Source organism: Triturus cristatus, chromosome 3_2, assembly GCF_964204655.1.
Source record: "Triturus cristatus chromosome 3_2, aTriCri1.1, whole genome shotgun sequence".
NCBI classification, from domain to species: Eukaryota; Metazoa; Chordata; class Amphibia; order Caudata; family Salamandridae; genus Triturus; species Triturus cristatus.
The window spans coordinates 380,602,434-380,622,861 of NC_140584.1; the positions used below are offsets into that span (position 1 = coordinate 380,602,434).

At 44.8% G+C, this 20,428-nt stretch overlaps 1 protein-coding gene across 1 annotated transcript in view; it reads right to left on the bottom strand.

Annotated features, from left to right (window-relative positions):
• The window catches only part of GNL2 (G protein nucleolar 2), a 147,467-nt gene that overhangs the window by 32,930 nt on the left and 94,109 nt on the right, over positions 1-20,428 (bottom strand). Inside the window, exon 12 of the mRNA XM_085647901.1 lies at positions 11,055-11,180. Within this exon, the coding sequence (XP_085504027.1) occupies positions 11,055-11,180 (126 nt within the window). The remainder of the gene's footprint in view (positions 1-11,054; positions 11,181-20,428) is intronic.

The following is a 20,428-nucleotide window of genomic DNA, read 5'->3' on the forward strand; positions in this document are numbered from 1 at the left end:
GTGGACCATGACCGTTTTGGCGCTATGACCCAAACGGAAGCCAGATAGACAATGTTCGAGGAGTTGGAATGCTCAATGTGATTGTGAAGCTGCGAGTGCACATTTATTTCTAAGAGTTTGGCTAAGGTAGGGATATTGGAGACGGGGCGGTAATTGCTGGGGTCAGATTGGTCAAAGTTTGGTTTCTTTAGGATAGGGGTGACCTGGACAATTTTAAGGCAGTCAGGGATGAAGCCTAGGGTGAGTGAAGCATTGATTATACTGGTCCATAGAGGGGTTATGAGGTGGATGATCTCCTCCAGGAGTTTGGAGGGAAGGGGGTTAGAAGTGGTTGGAACATTTCAAGGAAGATAAAGGATTAAGGAGGTCCTTCTCATCAAGGGATTTAAAGCTTGACCAAGTGGTGTTATTTTTGGGTGGAATGGGGGGATGTTTTAGGCAAGATTGAGGACCAAGTGGAGGGTGGAGTGGGGTGGGGTGGGGTGGGGTGGGTACATGAGGGAGTAGTTTGATAGTGATCTGGATCAGGTTAGAGATATGCATGGTTTTCGGAGTAAACAAGGAGGCAAAAGGTTTTGCAGTTAGGAAGTAATTTGTTGTCGGTGAAGGGGGGATAATGTTTTCGGGACGATTGATTTTTGATAATTTCTGACAGTTTTTTGGGTCAGTTGGTAGCAGATTCTACGTGATTTTGGAAGAAGAGCTCTTTCCCAAAACTGTCAATTGTTACCCCAATTGGCAAAATCTTTAGCAACCTCTCAAAGTTCCTAGTAAATGGTACCCTGGGACCTTGGGTCTGAGATACTAAATAGGGCTCCTAAGGGTTGGAGCAAGAATTGTGCCACCCTAAGGGACTCCTCACCGAGCACATGCAAGACTGCCATTGCAGGCTGTGTGACTTGGTGAAGACAAAAGTGAAAACACGACATGTCCCACATCTGTGTGTGCCATGTCCCTAACACTGTTGTAATATTTGTAAGTCAGCGACACAACTCGGCTGACAGCCCTAAGGCAGGTTGTTGAATAGTACAAATGAGGGTATACCTGCATGAGCAGATATGCCCTTGTGCTGGTCAGTCCTATTACTGCCAGTGCATGTGGACAGGGAAGCCATTTTAAAAGATGCACTGGACACTGGTGAAAACAAGTTCCCCAGCTACATGATGGTTTCACTGAAAATAGAGAAGTTTGGTATCAAACATCTCGTATTGGCAAATCGTCACTGATGTCATTGGATTTAGCAATACATGCACCCAAAGGGTACAAGGGCACATTAGAGGTGCCCCCTGAAAACCTACTTGCCTCTTTTGTACTTGCTGACTCGTTTCTACCAGCCTGCCCTTGAGACGCTGGTCTGACCTCTTAGGGTGAGATCCTCTGCTCTCAGCAGATCCAGAACAAAAGCCCTGTCCGGGAAGAGGGTGCAACACCCCCTCCCACAGGATGACCTGCTGATTAGCCTCCTTGGGCCGGTGAGCTTCAAAGAAGCTGCCGCCTTTGGAATGCGAATCTGCCTCTCCTCATAGGAGAGAAAACAACCCCTCCTGTCCAGAGCTCCCTTGGCAAAATTAGCTAGTCAGGCAGACGTGCCACCTCCAGGCTAGTACCACCCCTAAGGTGGGCTACTGTGAGGTGGACAATATTTTTCAGAAGTAGCCATCTTTGCAATGGCATACTTAGGAATTTTGGGACAGGGTTATGCCCACTTCCCACAGGAAGTGGTCATATAGAGGATATAGTGACCCCAGGGAACAGTAGCCAATTGGCTACTACCCTACACTGCTCTTACACCCCTAAATTCAGTATTTATGGAAGCCCCTGGCACCAGAGAATTAGAGCCTAATGACCCAAGAAGAGAGAGATCACCGAAGAGCCACAAAAGCAGAGAGGAGAGAAGATGCAGCTGACCTTGTACCAACCCCCCTGGCATGTCTCCATCCTTCATTGTAAAATGCACCAAAGCCAACTTGTCCTGCAGCTGTTGACTCCAGAACCTTGGGAGGACTGCCTTCCTTCAATTAAGACCAAGACCTTCTGTGAACAGCGTAACGGTTTCCCTCTGTATCCTGCAGGAACTCCAAAAGCAAATACTCAGAGGCCTCCAGAACCTGAAGTCACCACTACACCAGTCGCCTCCGGCCCGAGTTGAAGTGGACCACTGGTGTCAACTAGGTCCCCCAGCCCTCAATAGTTAGAGTCCATCATGGTTTCACCCTTCCTAGACTCCCAGACGTTGCTTGCAGCCTCTGCACGCAGGCCCCCCCCGACTGCTCCTGGTAAGAAAACTCAACGCCTATAGACACCTCTGCATCCATTGCCCGCAGTGTAGAAAAGTGCCCTTTTTTTACATGGTTGCCCCCCACTTTTTGCCCAATGTTGATGCACTTTGACTGAGTGTGGCCTGGGTTCCTACCAACCAGGTACCAAGGGCCTATGCTCTTTCCCTAAACGGTACTGTTGCAAAACCCAATTGGCAACTCTCTGGCCACATGTCCCTTGTAAAAGGTACAAAGGGCACTGTGATCAGCGAAGACCTCTAAGGACTGCAGCACTTTTTGTGCCACCCTTACAAGCCCTGTACCTTTACATACACACACTGCCATTTCATGCTGCGTGTTTTGGTGCAAAGCGAAGTGAAGAGTGGACATGGAACACATCCCTGTGTGCCATACCTACAAACCACTGCCATGGCATAGGTAAGCCGCCCCTCTTGCAGGGTGCACTATACCAGTGGTGAGGAAACAGGTGCATGCGCCCTGTACCCCTGCAGTGTCTAAGTCCATTCTTAGACATTGTAAGTGCAGTAAAGCCATAAAGAGTATATGGTCTGGGAGTTTTCATTACGAACTCAACACAGCACCACAATGGCTTAACTGAAATCTGAGCTGTTTAATATTAAGCTTCTCAGTACATTCAACCCACTGATTTTTATCTAATGCCTAAACATATATAAAGATACTTGATATATTTATAAATTGTGTGGGGATCTCCTTCTTGGGTCGTGTTGTCATTTATTAATCATTGTGTGTATTTGCAGATGTCTTGCACTTCTCTGTATTAAGCCTAAGGCTGATTGACCACACTACCCCCTAACAGAGCACTTTGAGATTGCATAGCAAGCCCCTGTCTACTCATAGGGCAATCTTTGGACTCTTTACACGATAGATCAGATTTCTGAAATAAAACATAAAGCGCCAGCTTCCTACACAAGGCAAGACATCAGTAGTTTTACCAGTTCAGTACAGCAATCTAATCTGGAATCTTATTAAAAGGCCTATGACCTTCTACAGAATGGGAGGAGGGCAGGGTTGCTGAAGAATCTGCGGGTAGAGTATCCATCAGAAAGATCGTTACAGAAGGTAAATAGCTTTTTCTACTGATGGAAACGTTTACCTGTAGATTCCTCGGCTCTGCATAGATTTTAAATAAGTACGTTCACTATAGTAATTCACCACTAATCCTTTATGGGTTCCAGAGTAGTGTGCAACTCGCCGAAAAAGCGCTTCGACACCTCGTTAGGGGTAGTAAGCGCTATATAAATGCAAGGACAATACAATACTTGCCCCTGGAGGAGGTATGATGAGGAAATCCTGAAGAGCAGAGCAAACAAAATGGCCATCAGGATAATGTTTGTTGAAGATGTGAAGGGAAGCCTATGTCGCTGCACTGCAGATGTTTGCCACCTGAACATCTCTGCCCAAGGCTATGAGATTTTGGCCTGGTGGAATGGGTACTAATTCCCTCGGGCAGCGCCTCCGTAGCAAGTGCACAGTACATTATCATGCATAGTAGAATCCAATGGGATAAGGTCTTTTGAACCACCTAGCCCTTTTTGCTGTCTGTATACCCTAAAAAGAGCTTCCAATCAGGCCTGATCCCTTACATGTGGTCAATAACGGACTGCACGCCTGGCTCCAGCCTTGTCAAACATTACTCCAACTTTGTTAAATGGGGTGGGGCTAAAAAGTGGATAGGGGGATAGACTGACTGAAATAGAAGGGAGTCAGTCAATCACCTTTGGTAGGAAAGCTACTTTTGTTTCAAGACAAGCTTGTCCGTGAAGAAGCATGTAAATGGCAGATGAATGCTTAGGGTCTATAACTGGCTGCAGCATTTCGCGGAAGTCACAGCAACCAGTAAAACTGTTTTAAATGTTAGCAACTGCAACAAAAAACTTATGAAGAGGCTCAAATGGAGCACACAATCGAAAGGAAAGAACAAGGTTTAAGTCCCTTTGGGGCATGATGATAGGATTTAAGAGAAACAGATTTTTCAGTCCCTATAGAAACCGCAAAACCACCAGCATCTTGAAAATGTAAGGTTAATCTGGGTGGAAAAACAAGGCAGAGAGTCAACAAATACCCCTTGACCATACCCAGTATACAACCTTGCTGGGACGAGGATAAAACGACCTGCTAAATGTTCACTAAACAGGCCTTCAAGGGGCTTGCCTGGCATTCAAGTGGTCTGCCTGGCATTTAGTGACTTGCATCACCTGGAATTAAAAGACTTTGTGGACAGGCGATGAGCTCACAGGATCATGTATACCACCTCCTGTGGCAGCTGAAAAAAAAACACAGGTGTCCCCACTTATGCTCCAAACATGAAGTTGTAGGTTCAAGAGATTGGGATGCAGAACCTGCGCCTCCAACAGGGAGAGTAGCAGTTTTCCCTGAGAGGAAGACAGAGCAGAGGACACAAGGGGCGACGCAGGAGGTCTGTGTACCTCACATTTCTCGGCAAGTCAGGCCCAATTCGGCACAGTCTTGGTGAATCTTTCCCAGAACCTAAGGAACCAAGGGCATGGGAGGAAACATGTAGTGAAATAGAAAGTTCCATTTCAACTGAACTGTATCCCCGAAGGATTCCTGTAGAAGATACTGGAGGGCACATAACACTGTGCAACGGTCATTGTCATGAGTGGCAAAGAGATTCACCTAAGACGTGCCACACTGGGCAAAAATGTCCTGAACCACCTTACAAGGGAAATGCCACTTGTGGTCAGCAAGAAGATGCCGATTCCGGCTGTCAGCCCTTGTGTTTGATGAGCTAGCCAGATGGATGGTCACCTAGCTCATGTTGATGTGCCCACATCCAGGTTCCTAGGAACTTCTAGACAGAGATGGTGAGATCCCACTCCACCTTGACTGACGTACCACATTCCGGTTGTGTGATCTGTCAATATTTGGTTGTATCAGGTACAAAAGGAGGAGAGAAAGGACATGAGTGCTAGCAAAATTACCCTTAGTTCGAACACGTTAATGTGCATATCCTGTTCATCAGGAAACCAGAGACCTCTGATTTCCAGTCCCTCTAGCTGCAGTCCATAGGTCACACCTATGGCCAGGGGTGGACAGAAGGAATGCAACAGAGTCAGGTTCTTCTCTGTCAAACACTAAATGAAGTCCGTTGTAGTGTCCTTGGAGACCACAATGTACTACTCTGGATTTCCCTAGTGTTGAAACCACTGCTTGTGGCAGCACCACTGGAGGCACCAGTGAGATCTGGAGAGCGCTCTTGAGCCACTGTGTATGCGTAACCAGCAGCATATATAGGATGCTAACAGACTCAGTATTTGCAGATCCGTCAGGACTGGGCTCCCACCAGCAGTACAGGTTCCTTTCAGAATGAAGTACAGCGACTTCCCTGGTGATGCTGGGAAGGATGAAGTGGAAGAGGAATAGGCAGGCTGGGACAGAAGCCCTCGGAATTTTCACTGCTGCACAAAGGTGTCATGCTTCTTTTGCTGTCCTGGCTGGTGTTGCTTGCTATGGAAGCCCCTAGAAAATCCCATAACACTGAAAGAGCCCAAAGTCTTTAGAGGATGACTGCAGTTTCAAGAATTTGGTTGTAGCTCTTCCAGTCTTGGATCTTTCTAAGTCAGCATCCTCCTTATCTCTGGTTGAGTGCAGGTAGGCATGATGACACAGCACCACTGATCACCTTCTGGTCATGGAGTCCGAAAAATCCTTCCCTGCCTTGATTATATGCTTGGAAGTATCCGGACTACTGGGAGCCACTTCACTGAAACGATCAAGAAGATGGTCATGCATGTTGGGCACCAACATGGGAGCCATGTCCTATCGAGCATCGCTGTATTGTCCCAATAGGTATATGGCATTGAGAAAGCGCAGTGCCTAACTGCCTGAGGAAAATACTTTTTTGCCTACCCGTTCCAATTTCTTTGAGTCCTTATGCAGTGGATGGGTAGGGAATGAACCGGGGGTCAACTTGGTCCTAGAGGAGGCTTGTACAACCAAACTGTCAGGGGTGGCTGGACAGAGAGGAACGCTGGATCCCTTGGAGCTTGCCTGTGGTGCCTCGCCACTGATCGGCATCAAGGAATGCATTGATGTCAGAACCAGAGTTGATTATGCCGGCGAAACATCTTGTGACCACCCACCTCTACATTGTTTTTGTTCCCCCAACGCCATATTGCTTTCCCCGAGCGACATCCTCTGTGTTGTTCCCCCAACCCACGCCCTCCGTATTGTTCCCCGAACAGTGCCCTCACCAGCATCCTTTGTGATGCTTCCCCAATGCATCCTTTGTGAGGCCTCCTCTCATCCGTGTCCTTAGTGATGCTTCCTCCCACCTGCACCCTCTAGGTTTCTCTCCCACAATTGAATAAAAAACACTTTTTCAGGGATGCTGTAGAGCATAGTAAAAACCACTGGCCAAGCCATTAGGTCTCAATGACGAGACCTATTTACCCTGCCAATGTTTGTACCCATTGTCCCTGGAGGATCTGGATGAAGAAGAGAAGCGGGAGACGGACCAGGATCTGGTTCTCGATCTGGAATGGTGTCTACTAAGATGGTCATCTCTAGACAGACCATAAAAGTTTAGGCCTCCTTTTTTAGGTCTCGTCTAGCTTTGCAGCGCACATGCGCTACTCGCTCTGCGAGGCTTCTTGTAATCAAGCCAATTTCAGAAGTGGAGTCTAGGCTTCGCCCCTTCATTCTATTGGCTTGAGTCATCGTGCATGCTAAACCCTGGCTTTCCACTGTCAGCGAGGCTTTTTAGTCCCTCTTTGTTACCGCCCTGTCTCCTTTTGGCCCAGCCCACCCGGACTGGATCTTTTACTCGCGGTGTGACACGGTGTCTCTTAATTAACCGCTACGCACTTTTTTCTTGTTCAGAAACACACGAAAAAGGTAGTAATGTATGGCTGGTCGCACTTCAGAAAGCAATATATAATCAGATTGGGTAATTCAAATGTTTTTCTAAGTTTCCTATTTTCCAATTAACAAGAAAGCAATTTGTTATGGTGCCACTCGGGATAGAAATTCACCCTACTACCTTAGGTACAAAAAGAACACAGATCCTGCGAACAGTCACTATGTAGAACAATATAACATACATATATCCCAGCACTCCAAAGTAATACCCTATTCCGACCTGTATACAACCATTATAAGCAAACTGTATTTCATTTTGTCAATGTCTCAATGGCAACACACAGAAATGGATTTGTACAAAAATATTCATTCGGATAGGGACATCACAATTTGGTGCTTTTTGGGGAACACAATTTCTCTCTTTTTTGACTCTGGAGCACTTTCTTCTTGTTTTTGACATGAACACTTCTTGCACCTAAAGACTAAGTCCTATGGTGGAACTGATACCCGACAAATGGGGATATGTTTTATATATTAATGAGCACAATATATATGAGATTATGTTATTGTTTTTACAGCCTTGAGAAAGTCACCTGGTGTGACGATACATGTGTCGGCTGTTGCGCATGTGGATTAAGACCATAAAGCCACGGACATAGTTTAAAAACAGTCCTTTCAATGTTATGTTTGTTTAGAGACAATGGGTCTTTATGGTCTTATTTTGTAAAATTGTGATTTCTATATGATCCATTCTTTACATTAAACATAATATTTTTGTACAAATCCATTTCTGTGTGTTGCCGGTGAGACATTGACAAAATGAAATACAGTTTGCTTATAATGGTTGTATACAGGTCGGAATAGGGTATTACTTTGGAGTTCTGGGATATATGTATGTTACACTTTTTTCTTGTATTAGCACAATGTCAACGCCCTGCAGAGGAGCCCTCCATTGTGCACTCTTCAGAAAAGGAGCCGTGTGATGCAGTGGTTATGCGCTCTTGGTGACCACCCCCCCGCCCGCTAGGGACACAGCGCTCACTTTATTTATTTATATCTTACAGCAAATGCTTGCTTATTTAGTACGCACTTGTATGCTTTTTTACTTGTTTATGTGCTAAAAAATGGCGGCTGCGCGCATCGTTGCGCGCGTTTCACCCAATACGTAACGCTAGGCTCGACCGAAAAACATGTTGGTGTTTGAGTGGACCTGAGCGCCGCGCGGCTCTGTTCGATTTATCTTCTGCTCAGTACTCCAACTATGGCAGCCAGTGTCTCTGAATGTGGCGTTTACAAACAGGAGTGCAGGCATTCCCCCGGTTGGGACGCCTCACTACCACAGGCACCTGTGTCATGTCACCGGAAGAGGCTTCATCTAAAGATAGTGGCCGAGAGGTAGACTGGCTTCCCAAGTGACGGGTGCTCCACTGACGAGTAATCAGACCCTGGCCACATGTCCCTCACCCCGGCACCCAACTGTAAAGTGGGAAAGGCGGCCAAGTCATTTGTCAAACGTGTGAGTAATTCGACTGGAAACATGTTTCTGGGAGTGAGGATAAGCAGCGCAATGTATATTTTCTACTTCTTTGCACATTAAACGTTGGGACATTGTATTTTTGGGAGCGCCTTGTTAGGTTAGATTGTAAGGAGCAGATACGCTTACAGTCATGTCATGATTAGCAAGGACCCGGCGTGTATACTTAAGTAGTCAAGTTTCCCCTGTCGCATACACTACTGAAGCATCACCTTGTTCTATAGAAACAGGAGCCGGCTTTTCAGAAATGAAACCTTGCAAACTACCTGTCGCGTGCCCCCCCCATCTGTGCCTTAGAGTATCCACGGGTAGGCAAGTGTAATATTGAGGGGCCCGAATTCGAGTTGCAAATGTTTTTTGATTGACACAAGAGTTGATATTTTTGGGCTTCAGCTTAATTAGGAGCAAACCCAGGTGCTCGCAGTTTCTTTTGGGACTAGTTATTAAGGCCAAATGATTATTATTTTTGGTTCTTGACAGTTTTATATTGCAGTGTGTCATTGCCCTTTGAGCTTTAGGTGGTCCGGGTTGTCGTTCTGCAATGCAGACTGAAGTCTGATTTATTTTCAGATAATGTTTTATTAGCATTGTAATTGTATTTATTTAGCGCTTACTACACTTGGCGAGGCCTTGAAGTGCTTTACAGCGAGTAGCAAGCTATTGTATTCTGGTCTGTTTCGGATTGGTAGTTATGTAATTTTCTTTTAGTCAGAAAATGTTTGGTTCTCGTGTGTAAGGCAAAAGGCTTACAAATTACTTGTGTGTCTTCTTGTTCAATTTTTGTGTCAGTTGTATTTTTATTTAATCAAAAGAATCTCTCTTGGTTTTGCACCTTCACCCATAGCCCGATACACAGACTCACTGAATATGCTGCAAGCGCATCCGATAGAAATATCCAGGTAATAATTCCCATGCAGGGCAGCGCCAAGTAACTGGGATGAAACTAGCATTTGCAATGCAATAGGTCTCTTATTTACGAGAGTTGAAGCTATTGGCTTTGTAAATGACAATGTCTTTTTTTATGTTTTAAAAACCAAAACATAAATAAAAGGCATTGTCATTCACAATGCCAATAGCTCAAACTTGCGTAAATGTGAGACCTATTGCATTGCAAATGCTTGTTCTTTATTGCCTGCAGGGCCACCTGATGGAAATTGTGACAGGACAACGAGTAATGTCTGGAACCAAGACACTGCATATAGTCAGCATATGGGACAGTGATGGACACTTGAACGTCGCACCTCTGGCAGGGTTTAAATCTAAGTTTTCTTTGGTGGGAGTACATCCCTAAAGCACTGTTTAGCATATGGGTAAGAGAGCAGAATAAATCACCCCCGAAAAAGAGGAGAAAAGTTCTGGCCCTGCGTCAAAAGATGCCAAAAAGCAAAGCTGGAGTCAGGCTGCTACGGTGGGTCTCATAAGGCTTCAGTGGTGTCACCACAACTCCACTTTCAGTGTCACATAGCCAGCACCCTCTATCAGCACAGGAGATCTATGTAAGAGGTTTCCTGATCCAGTCTGGTGCCCCAGACATTCAGAGGTGAGGAATCTTCAGGAAAAAGTAGCCATTTTTTAAGCAGATGACATCCCAGGTGCACATGGGGCTAGGAATAGTTTAGCTATGCCCAAGGCCTCCTGCTAGTTAGAAGTGATGTGATATGGTGCTAGCTTCACCAAGTGAAACCAAAACAAACAAAATGGTCCATTAAAAGTAGGTGGGCAGTACCTATCTGGGGACAGAAAGGCTCCTAAATGCTACATGTCCCTATGGTTTAAAATGGAATTTGAGACATAGGGTATAAGCATGGTGGTTCTTAAAGTTTATTTCATGTTTAATAGGCAATAATGCTATTAATTTGAAAGAGATTCAAACAAGAATTTTTATCTAATAATCAACAAGTACCTTACCTGTAAAAAACCTAGAAGCCCATCTTTCTAAAAAAAAAATTGTGTCACTCTGCTCCCAAACCTGCTATCAATGTCCACATTCAGTAATGCAACATCTTTCCACCATTAATTTGTTAAGAAACTGTTAATTTTTTTGTACAAATCTATTCACAGATTGTAGAAAAAGCTTTAGTGTGTAATGAAAGTATATTTGGCAAGCAGCCAAAGAGATCTTTTATAACAGTGTAAAAAGAGATCATTTGTTTCATTGTGTCCAACATATTATTGTATTCAATATGAAAGACTTTTTCAGCTTTAAAATGGTTTAGTCTGATGTAAAGGCAGGCAACTTCAAGGACAGCTTTTCCTTATTTTCTTTTTACCATAAAATAGGTTACGTAGTTGGAGACTTAAGAGGTTTTAAGGTTGCATAAAATGAAATGACCTGAATTTCACAGAAAACACGATCCGACAGCTCACACAACAGTCCCAGTATCACGTATGTACTCTACCTCTGGATGTGCATGTATCTGTGGAATGGTCTCTGCATTTGGGGGTTTTACAAAGAAAGGTATCCGACCCCTCTGCCAGTCATTGAGTACCATCTTGGAGACAGTTGGTAGGTCTGGCTCTCCACCCTGAAAATACAAAAGACATTTGGGGAATTGCCAAGCAAGATGTGAAGCGTGCTCTCCGTTTAAATAGAATGGAGATGGTCTCATGCCCCCTACGTGACAAGCAGAGGAATATTTGACATTCTTCAGCATAGGCAGACATGCACTGGATCATGCCTTAAGGAGAACAGGAGAGCAACACAATGCATTAACCACCAGGCAAATCAGGAACGTAGATCTTTTAATCAGTCCTAGTTGTAGCGGTTCAAAAGCAGGGCCACACTCATCAGGATCTTCTCTCATTTGCTGTCAAAGGATTAACAGGAGAGTTCAACGGCAAATATCACTTTGTAAATACAATGTTAGAGGCCCTAGGGCTGTAAACTTTGTGATCATAAATCTGCTTTACTGCACCACATACTTTTATTTGGCTCTCAAAGATTTGTACTTTTTAATGTGCATCTGTTAATACATGTGCATGTCATGTGGCGACATCAATGATTTTCTGTAATGGGTACACAGCAGAATATCAAAATAATGTTATTCAGTAAACAGCCACACACAGATCGCCACAAGTTCTCCGTTTATCCCTGTAGGATAGTGTTCTTTAGGTCATGGTCCCCCCCACTTTCTGCTCACCAATACTGATATTTTTGAGTGGAAGTGCACTGGAAGTCTGTTAATCAGGCCCCAGTGCCAATCTACTTTCCCTAAAACAAAGCAAAAGATAGAATTGTGACACAATCCGCATATACTGTGGCACTCCTGTAAATCCCTAGTGAATGGTACCACAGAGGATCCCTAAGGGCTGCGGCATGTTTTATGCCACCCTAAGGGACCTCCATACAAATTGCAGGCAACTGCCAGGGCAGGCTGCGTGACATGGTGCAAAACATGGTGCAAACACAATATGGCACACAACCCTTGGCAGTTCGGGCTGGACTGTTCCCATGAGGCACAGAGTCAAGACTGATTTGCATATGGCCATGTCTGAACTGGGGTGGCAAGGTGAGCAAAAGAACGATGGATCAAACCCAGATCTGTGACTGGGGGTAGAATGTTTTGCCAATGTGCAACATTCCGTCCATCATCTTGTGTGTTCCACAAAACCCTGTGTGCCAGGACGAAGTCACTGCATACGACATGTGTAAAAATAGTTTTTTGGGCATATTTATTACTGCAGAATATTCAAAGGATATCGATCAAATAGTATCTAATGAGATCCAGTGCTCACAATAAAGTGAAAAGAACGTGCAGTGCAAGTGCGTAATGAAAAACATGCGTCAGCAAACAAAGACACTAACTATGTAATACTCCTTGGATTATTTTGATACTGTAAAAAAGCACCTAGTATCTAGTAAGGAGGTAGGGATAGACTCCTACATATACGGTTATCGCAATCTGGAGGTCACCTTAAAATGGGCCAGCAGGGGTCCATGACGTCATACACGGGAGAATTGCTCTTGAAAAACCTGCAAGTGTAGTGATTTTCAAATGAACCATCTCAAGGCACACAGTGGGCAAGGCGGGGATCTTCAGGCGCGGCGTTCGCATTCTTGCGAACGCCTCGCCTGAAGATTCCGGCCTTGACCACTGACGGACACAGATCAGTAGGCAGTCTGCCACTGGCCTACAAGTTTTAAATAATTTTATGAGCCCTGATGTCCCTGCCGCCGTAATGCTACAATAGTAATTCCTACAGTCAGCGTTTCATCGGAGTAACTTGCCAGCATAACTCTGGTTAAAATAATGTGTGCCTGAGATGGTTCATTTGTAAATGACTACCCTTGAAAGATTTTCAAGAGGAATTATACCCTGCAGGACGTTGTAGCCCCCTGCAGGCCCTTTAATGGCCCATTTCAAGGTGCCCTCCCGATAGGGACGATTATATTTGTAGTGGTAAACTTATAAGTCACCCCAAACTTAGCCCACATGACTTTCACAAAGCCAGATATGAAGTTACTACCTCTGTCTGACACCACCTCCTTAGGGAAGCCCACTCTAGTAAATATACTTATGAAGGCTTTAGCCTCTGAAGGAGCAGTGATGGCCTTAAGGAGTATAGGTTCACGGTACCTGGTGGCATGCTACACTACCACCAGAATAAATCTGTTCTCTGCTACTGTTTGGGGGTCCAGAGGCCAACAATGTCAACTCCTACCCTCTCAAAGGGGACTCCAACCACAGAAGTTTACCACCACATACCACCCAAAAACCAATGGTCTAGTTGAGAGATTCAACAAAACCATGAATGGCATGAGCAGGGAACTCCCTGAAAAGCTCATAAGAAGATGGGATGTTCTTTTTCCATGATGCTTTTTGCTGTCAGAGAGATGCCACAAATGGTACTGGACTTTAGCCCCTGTGAACTTCTGTTTGGACATTCTATGAGAGGTCCACTGAGTCTGGTAATGGAAGGCTGGGAGAAGCCTTTCAAAGAACCCACACTTGACATAGTAGACTATGTGATTGGCCTTAATTCCAAAATGGCTGAATAGATGGAAAAAGCCAACAGAAATCTTGAGGCAAGGCAAGAGCTCCAGAAGCTCTGGTTCAATCAAAAGACTGGACTGGTGGACTTCCATCCAGGGCAGAAGATATGGGGTCTGGAACCTGTGGCACACGGGGCCTTCCAGGACAACTGGAGAGCAATCTACCCTAACCTTGAAAGAAAAGGGGAAGTCACCTCTCTGCTGGACCTTGGCACTCCCAGGAGCCCCTAGAGGGTAATCCATATGAACCACCTTATACCTCATCATGACAGGGCTGATATGACCATGCTGATGGTCACTGATGAGGAGCAGAAAGAAGAGAGTGAACCTCTCCCTGACTTCCTCTCTCAAGCCTAAAAATGAGTCAGTAAAAAGAGTTGTCTTTTCAGACACCCTCTCTGCCCAACAGCAAACTGAATACAGGCAAAACTTGTACCAGTATGCTGAGCTCTTCTCATTGACCCCTCGTCAAACAAGCTGGTTTATACATGAATAGGACAGTTGTGACTACGTACTTGTCACAACTAAAATATATAGGCAGTCTGACCAAGTCAAAGAGAGCATCAGGGCTGAAGTCAGCAAGATGTTGAAATTGGAAGTAATTGAACCCTCAGAGTGCCCCTGGGCCAGCCCAGTTGGCTTAGTCCCAAAACCTCACTCCAAGGGTGGAAAACGAGAGTTGAGGTTTTATGTGGCCTATAGGGGCCTCAATGCAGTAACCAAGACAGATGCACACCCAACTCCCAGAGCTGTTGAATTGATTGACAGGGGTGGGCAGCTAGGTTTTTCTGTACTTTTAATTTAACATCAGGGTACTGTCAAATTGGTCTGTCCCCAGGAGCAAAAGAGAAGTCAGGATTCTCAACCCCAAAATGGGCATTATCAGTTCAATGTGATGCCACCTGGCTTAAAGAATGCCCCTGCCCCTTTCCAAAGGTTGGTGAACAAAGTCCTGACTGGGTTGAAGTCTTTTAGTGTAGCATATCTTGATGATATTGCGGTTTACAGCTCCACCTGGCAGGAACACCTGTTCCACCTGGGAGAGGGACTTAAGGCTCTGTAGAAAGAAGGCCTCACTATCAAGGCTAGCAAGTTCCAGATATGGCAGGGCTCAGTTTATACTTGGACCACCTTGTAGGTGGAGGCCAAGTTCAACTTTACAAAACAATAGTCAGACTATGCTGAACTGGGTAGCTCCAACATCCCATACTAAAGTGAGGGCATTCCTTGGCTTGATTGGGTATTACAGAAGGATTGTTAAGGGGTATGGCACTATTGGGGCACCCCTCACAGAGTTAACCTCAGGGAAACAACCCAAGAAAGTGAACTGAAGAGGGAACTGTCAAGAGGCTTTTGACACTCTGAAGGGAGCAATGTGCTCAGCATCAATTCTGAAAGCTCCAGACTATATATACCAAGCAATTATTGTTCAGACAGATGCTTCTGAGCATGGGATGAGGCAGGTCTATCCCAGGCCAATGATCGTGGCCAGGACCAGTCTGTTGCTTTTATTAGCAGGAGGTTACTCCCCTGAGAACAGTGCTGAAGTGCCATTGAGAGGGAAGCCTCTGCTGTGGTTTGGTCCCTGAAGAAGCTGAGACCATACCTGTTTGGTAGTCACTTCCTAGTTCACACTGACCTCAGGCCTCTCAGATGGCTGATGCAAATGAAAGGTGAAAATCCCAAACTGCTGAGGTGGTCCATATTCCTATACAGATTAGAATTTACAGTGGAACACAGACCTGGGACCGACCATGCCAATGCAGATGGACTTTCCAGGTTCTTCTGCTCAGACAGTGAAGTCTCTCTTGAGAAAAATTAGTCTCATTCTCTATCCTTTGAGGGAGAGAGGTTGTATAGGAAAGTGCCCTTTTGTCATGCTCACCCCCACTTTTGGCTCACCAATATTGATGTTTTTGACTGAAAGTGCATTGGAAGCCAGCTAACCAGGCCCCAGTGAAAATGTTCTTTCCCTACTGTGGCACCCCTGTAATTCCCTACTAAATGGTACCCCTGTTACCTACAGCAGAGGTACCACAGAGGGTCCCCTAAGGGCTGCAACATGTCCTTTGCCACCCTATGGGACCCCCCATACATATTGCAGGCAGACTGCCAATGCAGGCTGTATGACATGATGCAAACCATGGTGAAAACACGATATGGCACACACCCCTGTGTGCCATGCCCAAGTCACTGCATACAATATATGGAAGTAATCCCTATAGCAGGCCTTACAGCCCTAAGGCAGGGAGTATTATATCCTATGTGAGCACATATCTGCCAAAGCGAATATGCCCCTGTGACGTCTAGTCCAAAATACTAGATATTGAAAGTGAAGAGGGAAGCCATGTTCAGGTATGTACTGGTCATTATGAGTTACCCAGCTACATAATGGCTTCACTGAAGCCTATGGCATTTGGTATCAACACCCCTGCATCCTGCAGGCACCGAAGCGCAAGCTGCTGTTTACCAAGCTGATGACCCCCTGCCTCACTGACACAGCAGCCACCCAGGAGGAGGTGTTCCCTGCTCCCACAAGTCAGCCCCGTCTCTCCAGCAAGTCACGAGATGCTAGACCCTCCAGGAGCCCTCAAGCACCAGTACCTGACCCCTTGCAGCAGCCAAGACTAGTTGGTGGTCCAATCCAGACACCGACCCCATAGAGATAGACCAGCTGATGAGGAACCTTAGCACCGCACAAGCGATCATCAAGAGTGGCCCAGATGTCCTTTCCGTCCCCATCTTCAGGTCGTCACCAGAAGTAAGTGCCTCTGATTGCTGCGACCCGTCACCTCAAAGCACCTCTGCATCCGAGTCCCACAGCTCTAGTCCAAGTGAACCGATGGTGTCTCTAGCCCCCAGAGACCCCCAAGAACTGAGCTCACCTTTGAATTCTGCTGGGCAGCTTCCCCAGTCCCTGCCTGCAGCCTCTTTCTGTGGGTTCACCGAAACAGTGTCTCTCTGAGCACAGCGACCAGTCAGACCAAAGATCAATGCACACTAGCACCACAGCCTGAGTCCAGATCAAACAACGGTGCATTCTGGCTCCAGAGACCCTAAAGACCAGAGACTCCTTTGGCTTCAAACCTACTGGCTCCCCAGTCTCCGTTTGCAGCTTATTTTTACAGGTACCCTTTCCCATTGATTTCAACGGGCCACCAAACACCTAAAAGCACCTCTGCACCTGGGCACCCGAGGTGACCTTTTGGTGCTGTCTTGGACCTTGGGCCCTACTTACCTTACGTCCTGAAGATCAGTCATGTAAGTCGTTAACAAGTGGTCCAATGCAGTGTATGTTTTCTCCATATGTTAACATTACCGCGACTACAGTGTTTACATGTTAAAAACCTAGCTTAAAAATACTTGCCTGATCATGAAGATCTTGGTGTCTAAAATAATATAAAAAACAGTGTTATGTTTATAAATTGGTGCTGGATTTCTATATTGAATGTGTGTCCCATTTATTGACTGTGTGTGTACAACAAATGCTCAACACTCCGCTTAAGCTGCTGAACCACACTACCACAAAATGGAGCACTTGGGATTCTTGAAGGAAGCCCTGTAACCCAATATGGATTGCCTGGACTCTCTACACAGTGCACTTCATTTAGTGCAGTATATAGAGAGCCAGCTTCCTACAACCCACCCCACGCCCCTGATGAACAGTGCCTTTAAAACATTTATTCTACATTCACCAAATAGGAAAAAGTGCATTTTCTAAAAGTCTAGGTAACAAAAACAAATTTTTCTGCCTGCATTTTATACATTTTCTGATGGTAGTGTTGCAATCAAGAAAGGCTTGTAAAAACGTAGCCAAGTCTCAGGAAGCTGTATAACAGGAAAAAAACTCTGAAATGTCTGGAATATGAGCTTAAGGTGCCAGTTTATAAGAATAATTTATTTTTAATTATGACTATGTGGGAATTTTGTAAATAGTCAGCCTGCGTATATGTAGGCATTGTATAACTGAACAGATTCAGCATGCTCAGAGATTAATCTGCATTACTATATTAGTGATTCTGCCATTTGTTCATTATTCACAATAAAATATGCTTTTAAAGAACACTGCTCCAACTTTTGGAGAACTAAATTAAATGTTATTATTTAAAAATGTGAGAAGAACAAATACATATTTCACCTAAATATGTGACTGGATAATACCTTATTCAGATACAAATGCCACATATTTTGAGCTTGTTAACGTGCATAATCAAGTAAGAGTGAAGTGAAAGATTCAATGCAGGGTAAACAGCACAGCAATTTTCTAAGGATACAAGCTGTTTGTTTGGCATGAATCAGTCATGATGTAGCCTTTTTCCATTTTGGAGGGATGGAATAGCTCCCAATTTTTAAAAAAAGAGGGTGCCAAAGATCTCCCAAACATTATACCATTCATATAGATTAAAAATATATTTTTGGTTAGTATTACAGTTCTTTTTATTTTATATAATTTCTTTTTTTTATTTTCACTTAACTGACAATTTAAAAAAAGAAACATCAAAAGGCAAATCTTTAAAAATGACCTTGACGAACTCTTCCTATTAATAAGACTAGTGTTTTCCATCTACAAACTATGAGAAGGGATTTGAACTGGGCAGCGAAGAGAATGCTGCTCTGAGACTTTCTGAAAAGTTTCATGTTTGGAGCGAAAAAAGATCTCCCAGCGCTATGAACTATGCAAATACAAACTGGAGATACCTGAAACAAGCATTGGCGAAGCCAATAGATCTCTCTTTGCCAAAGTAGTACAGATGACGCCACTGAGTTTGCCAATGACAAATTCTTTTGTAACATGCTGAAATAGGCAAAAGCTATTTTCTATACTTTGAGATGTCCTCCAAGGTGCGAGACACAATGTGTCGACGCAGCACTCTAGCTCTTTCTATGCCCTAAAATCAACTGCCATTGGCAAAGCCAACTGCAGTGGCCAATATGGAGTGGGCAGAGGAGGAGGAAGTGAAGACTATGGAAAGGGGGTGCTGAGTGAAGAGGGGATCAGCAGAGGAACAACTGGGAAGAGAGAGAATAGTAAATAAAAAGCAGAGCGTGGAGGATGGAGGCAGGGAGAAAGGAAGGAGGAGGAGAGTGACGGAAGCAAATAATTGTTCCCCTGCTGAGCAGCAGTGATGAGAAGGAAGAGGTGGAGGTAGGGGGTATTGTTATAAAATTAGGAAGCAGAGAGGTGGTGGAAGTAATGGAGAAGATGGGATGGAAAAGCAGCCTGGAGCACTCTTGAAGTGCTAAAAGCAAAAGAAAAAAGTGGTTCCACAAATGTATGAAGTGGAAAGATACAAGTCATCTAACAAGAAGAATGGTAAGGAGTCTATGCTCTGAGGAGGTACAAACACAATAAGAGGATGAAAAGCCAATGGTTAAAAAGCAAGCAAATGCGGTTGAAAAGAGAGGTATGTATGTATGTGTCTTGTAAAGCGCACTGCTGCCCTGAGGCGTCCTGGCGCTGTAGACCGCTGGGGAACCCGTCCTGGCTATCCCTGTGAGATGGTCCCTCCAGGGTATCTCCAAGGTGAAACCAGGCATCCCCGGCGAATGTGGGGGGCCGTTGTGGAGATGAGGCAAGCTAATGCCCAGAGTTGCCGAGTGTGTTCCTGGTTAGAGTAGGTACCGAGGCGAGAATTATCGAGTCCGTTTTGACCCTGGTCCACGACCCTGCCGCGTTGGGAATTGAACCCTGGTCCCTGGCCGATTCTCTGCTTGCGGATCTGCCGCCTCTAACCAGTGAGCCACACCTCTCCACCAATAATATGCAATGGGCTGACACAAAGCCCACTGTAAGTATTTCTATTACCAAGGATGTATGCTCCTTTAGCAGCTGATGAACCTTAACCAAGAGCAGAACATATGGCCAGCTGTTCTTAGTCCCTCTCTCTCTCCTGAAACCTCAATCTGGCTTGTTATAATTTCTAGCACACTCGCTGGTGGGCCTAAATTGCGTTTCTCAACAGTAATAATTTGCAGTTTTTCAGTATCTGTAGGAAGCTGGCTTTGTACATACTATACCAAAGTAAGGCATAGTGTGCACAGAGTCCAGTGGATCCCCAAAGGTATAGCAGAGGCTAAAGTACATTATAACTTACTCTCTTTTGTGGTAGTGTGGTTGAGCAGTCAGGCTTATCAGAGGGTAGTGTTAAGCATTTGTTGTACACACTCAGGCAAGAAATGATGTCACACATTCAAAGACTGAATCTAGACCAACTGTTTGTATAAAAAGTTGTTTTGTTATTTTATTTCTAGAACCAAGATTGACTTAGTAGCAGGCAATTTAAACTCTTCATACAATGTTACTTTTCAAAAGACAGTGAGCACTGGTTTGGTAGGAACATTTAGCTTACTTATGCAGTTGAGAAAACGATTGGTAAACTATTCTAAAACACCTGAAATTACATTTAGAGTACTTTTGAATTACTTCGAGATTACTTTCCTAGTTTGGCATGAAACACACTCCTAGCCCAGTTTAAGCAACACAGGACATTGGTAAACAGGTTAACTCTGGTGAAGGCACTAAGTTGCTTTTTCTTGAAATGCAAGACAGTTCAACAAAACAAAGTGTTAGGTTTGCACCTGTTTTGGGGTTGGAGGGTGGAAACAAGGTTCCCCAAAGCTCAGGTTGTCACTCAAGGGGCACTGTTGGACTTGGCCCTTTTCCCTGAATTTTTCGCTTTTAGGGGAAACCACATGTTATGTAAATGCAAATATTGAATGCTGTGCGAAGGTGTACGCAGACTGAGTTTCCCCATTTTAAAACCTGTAACTTAAAATGGA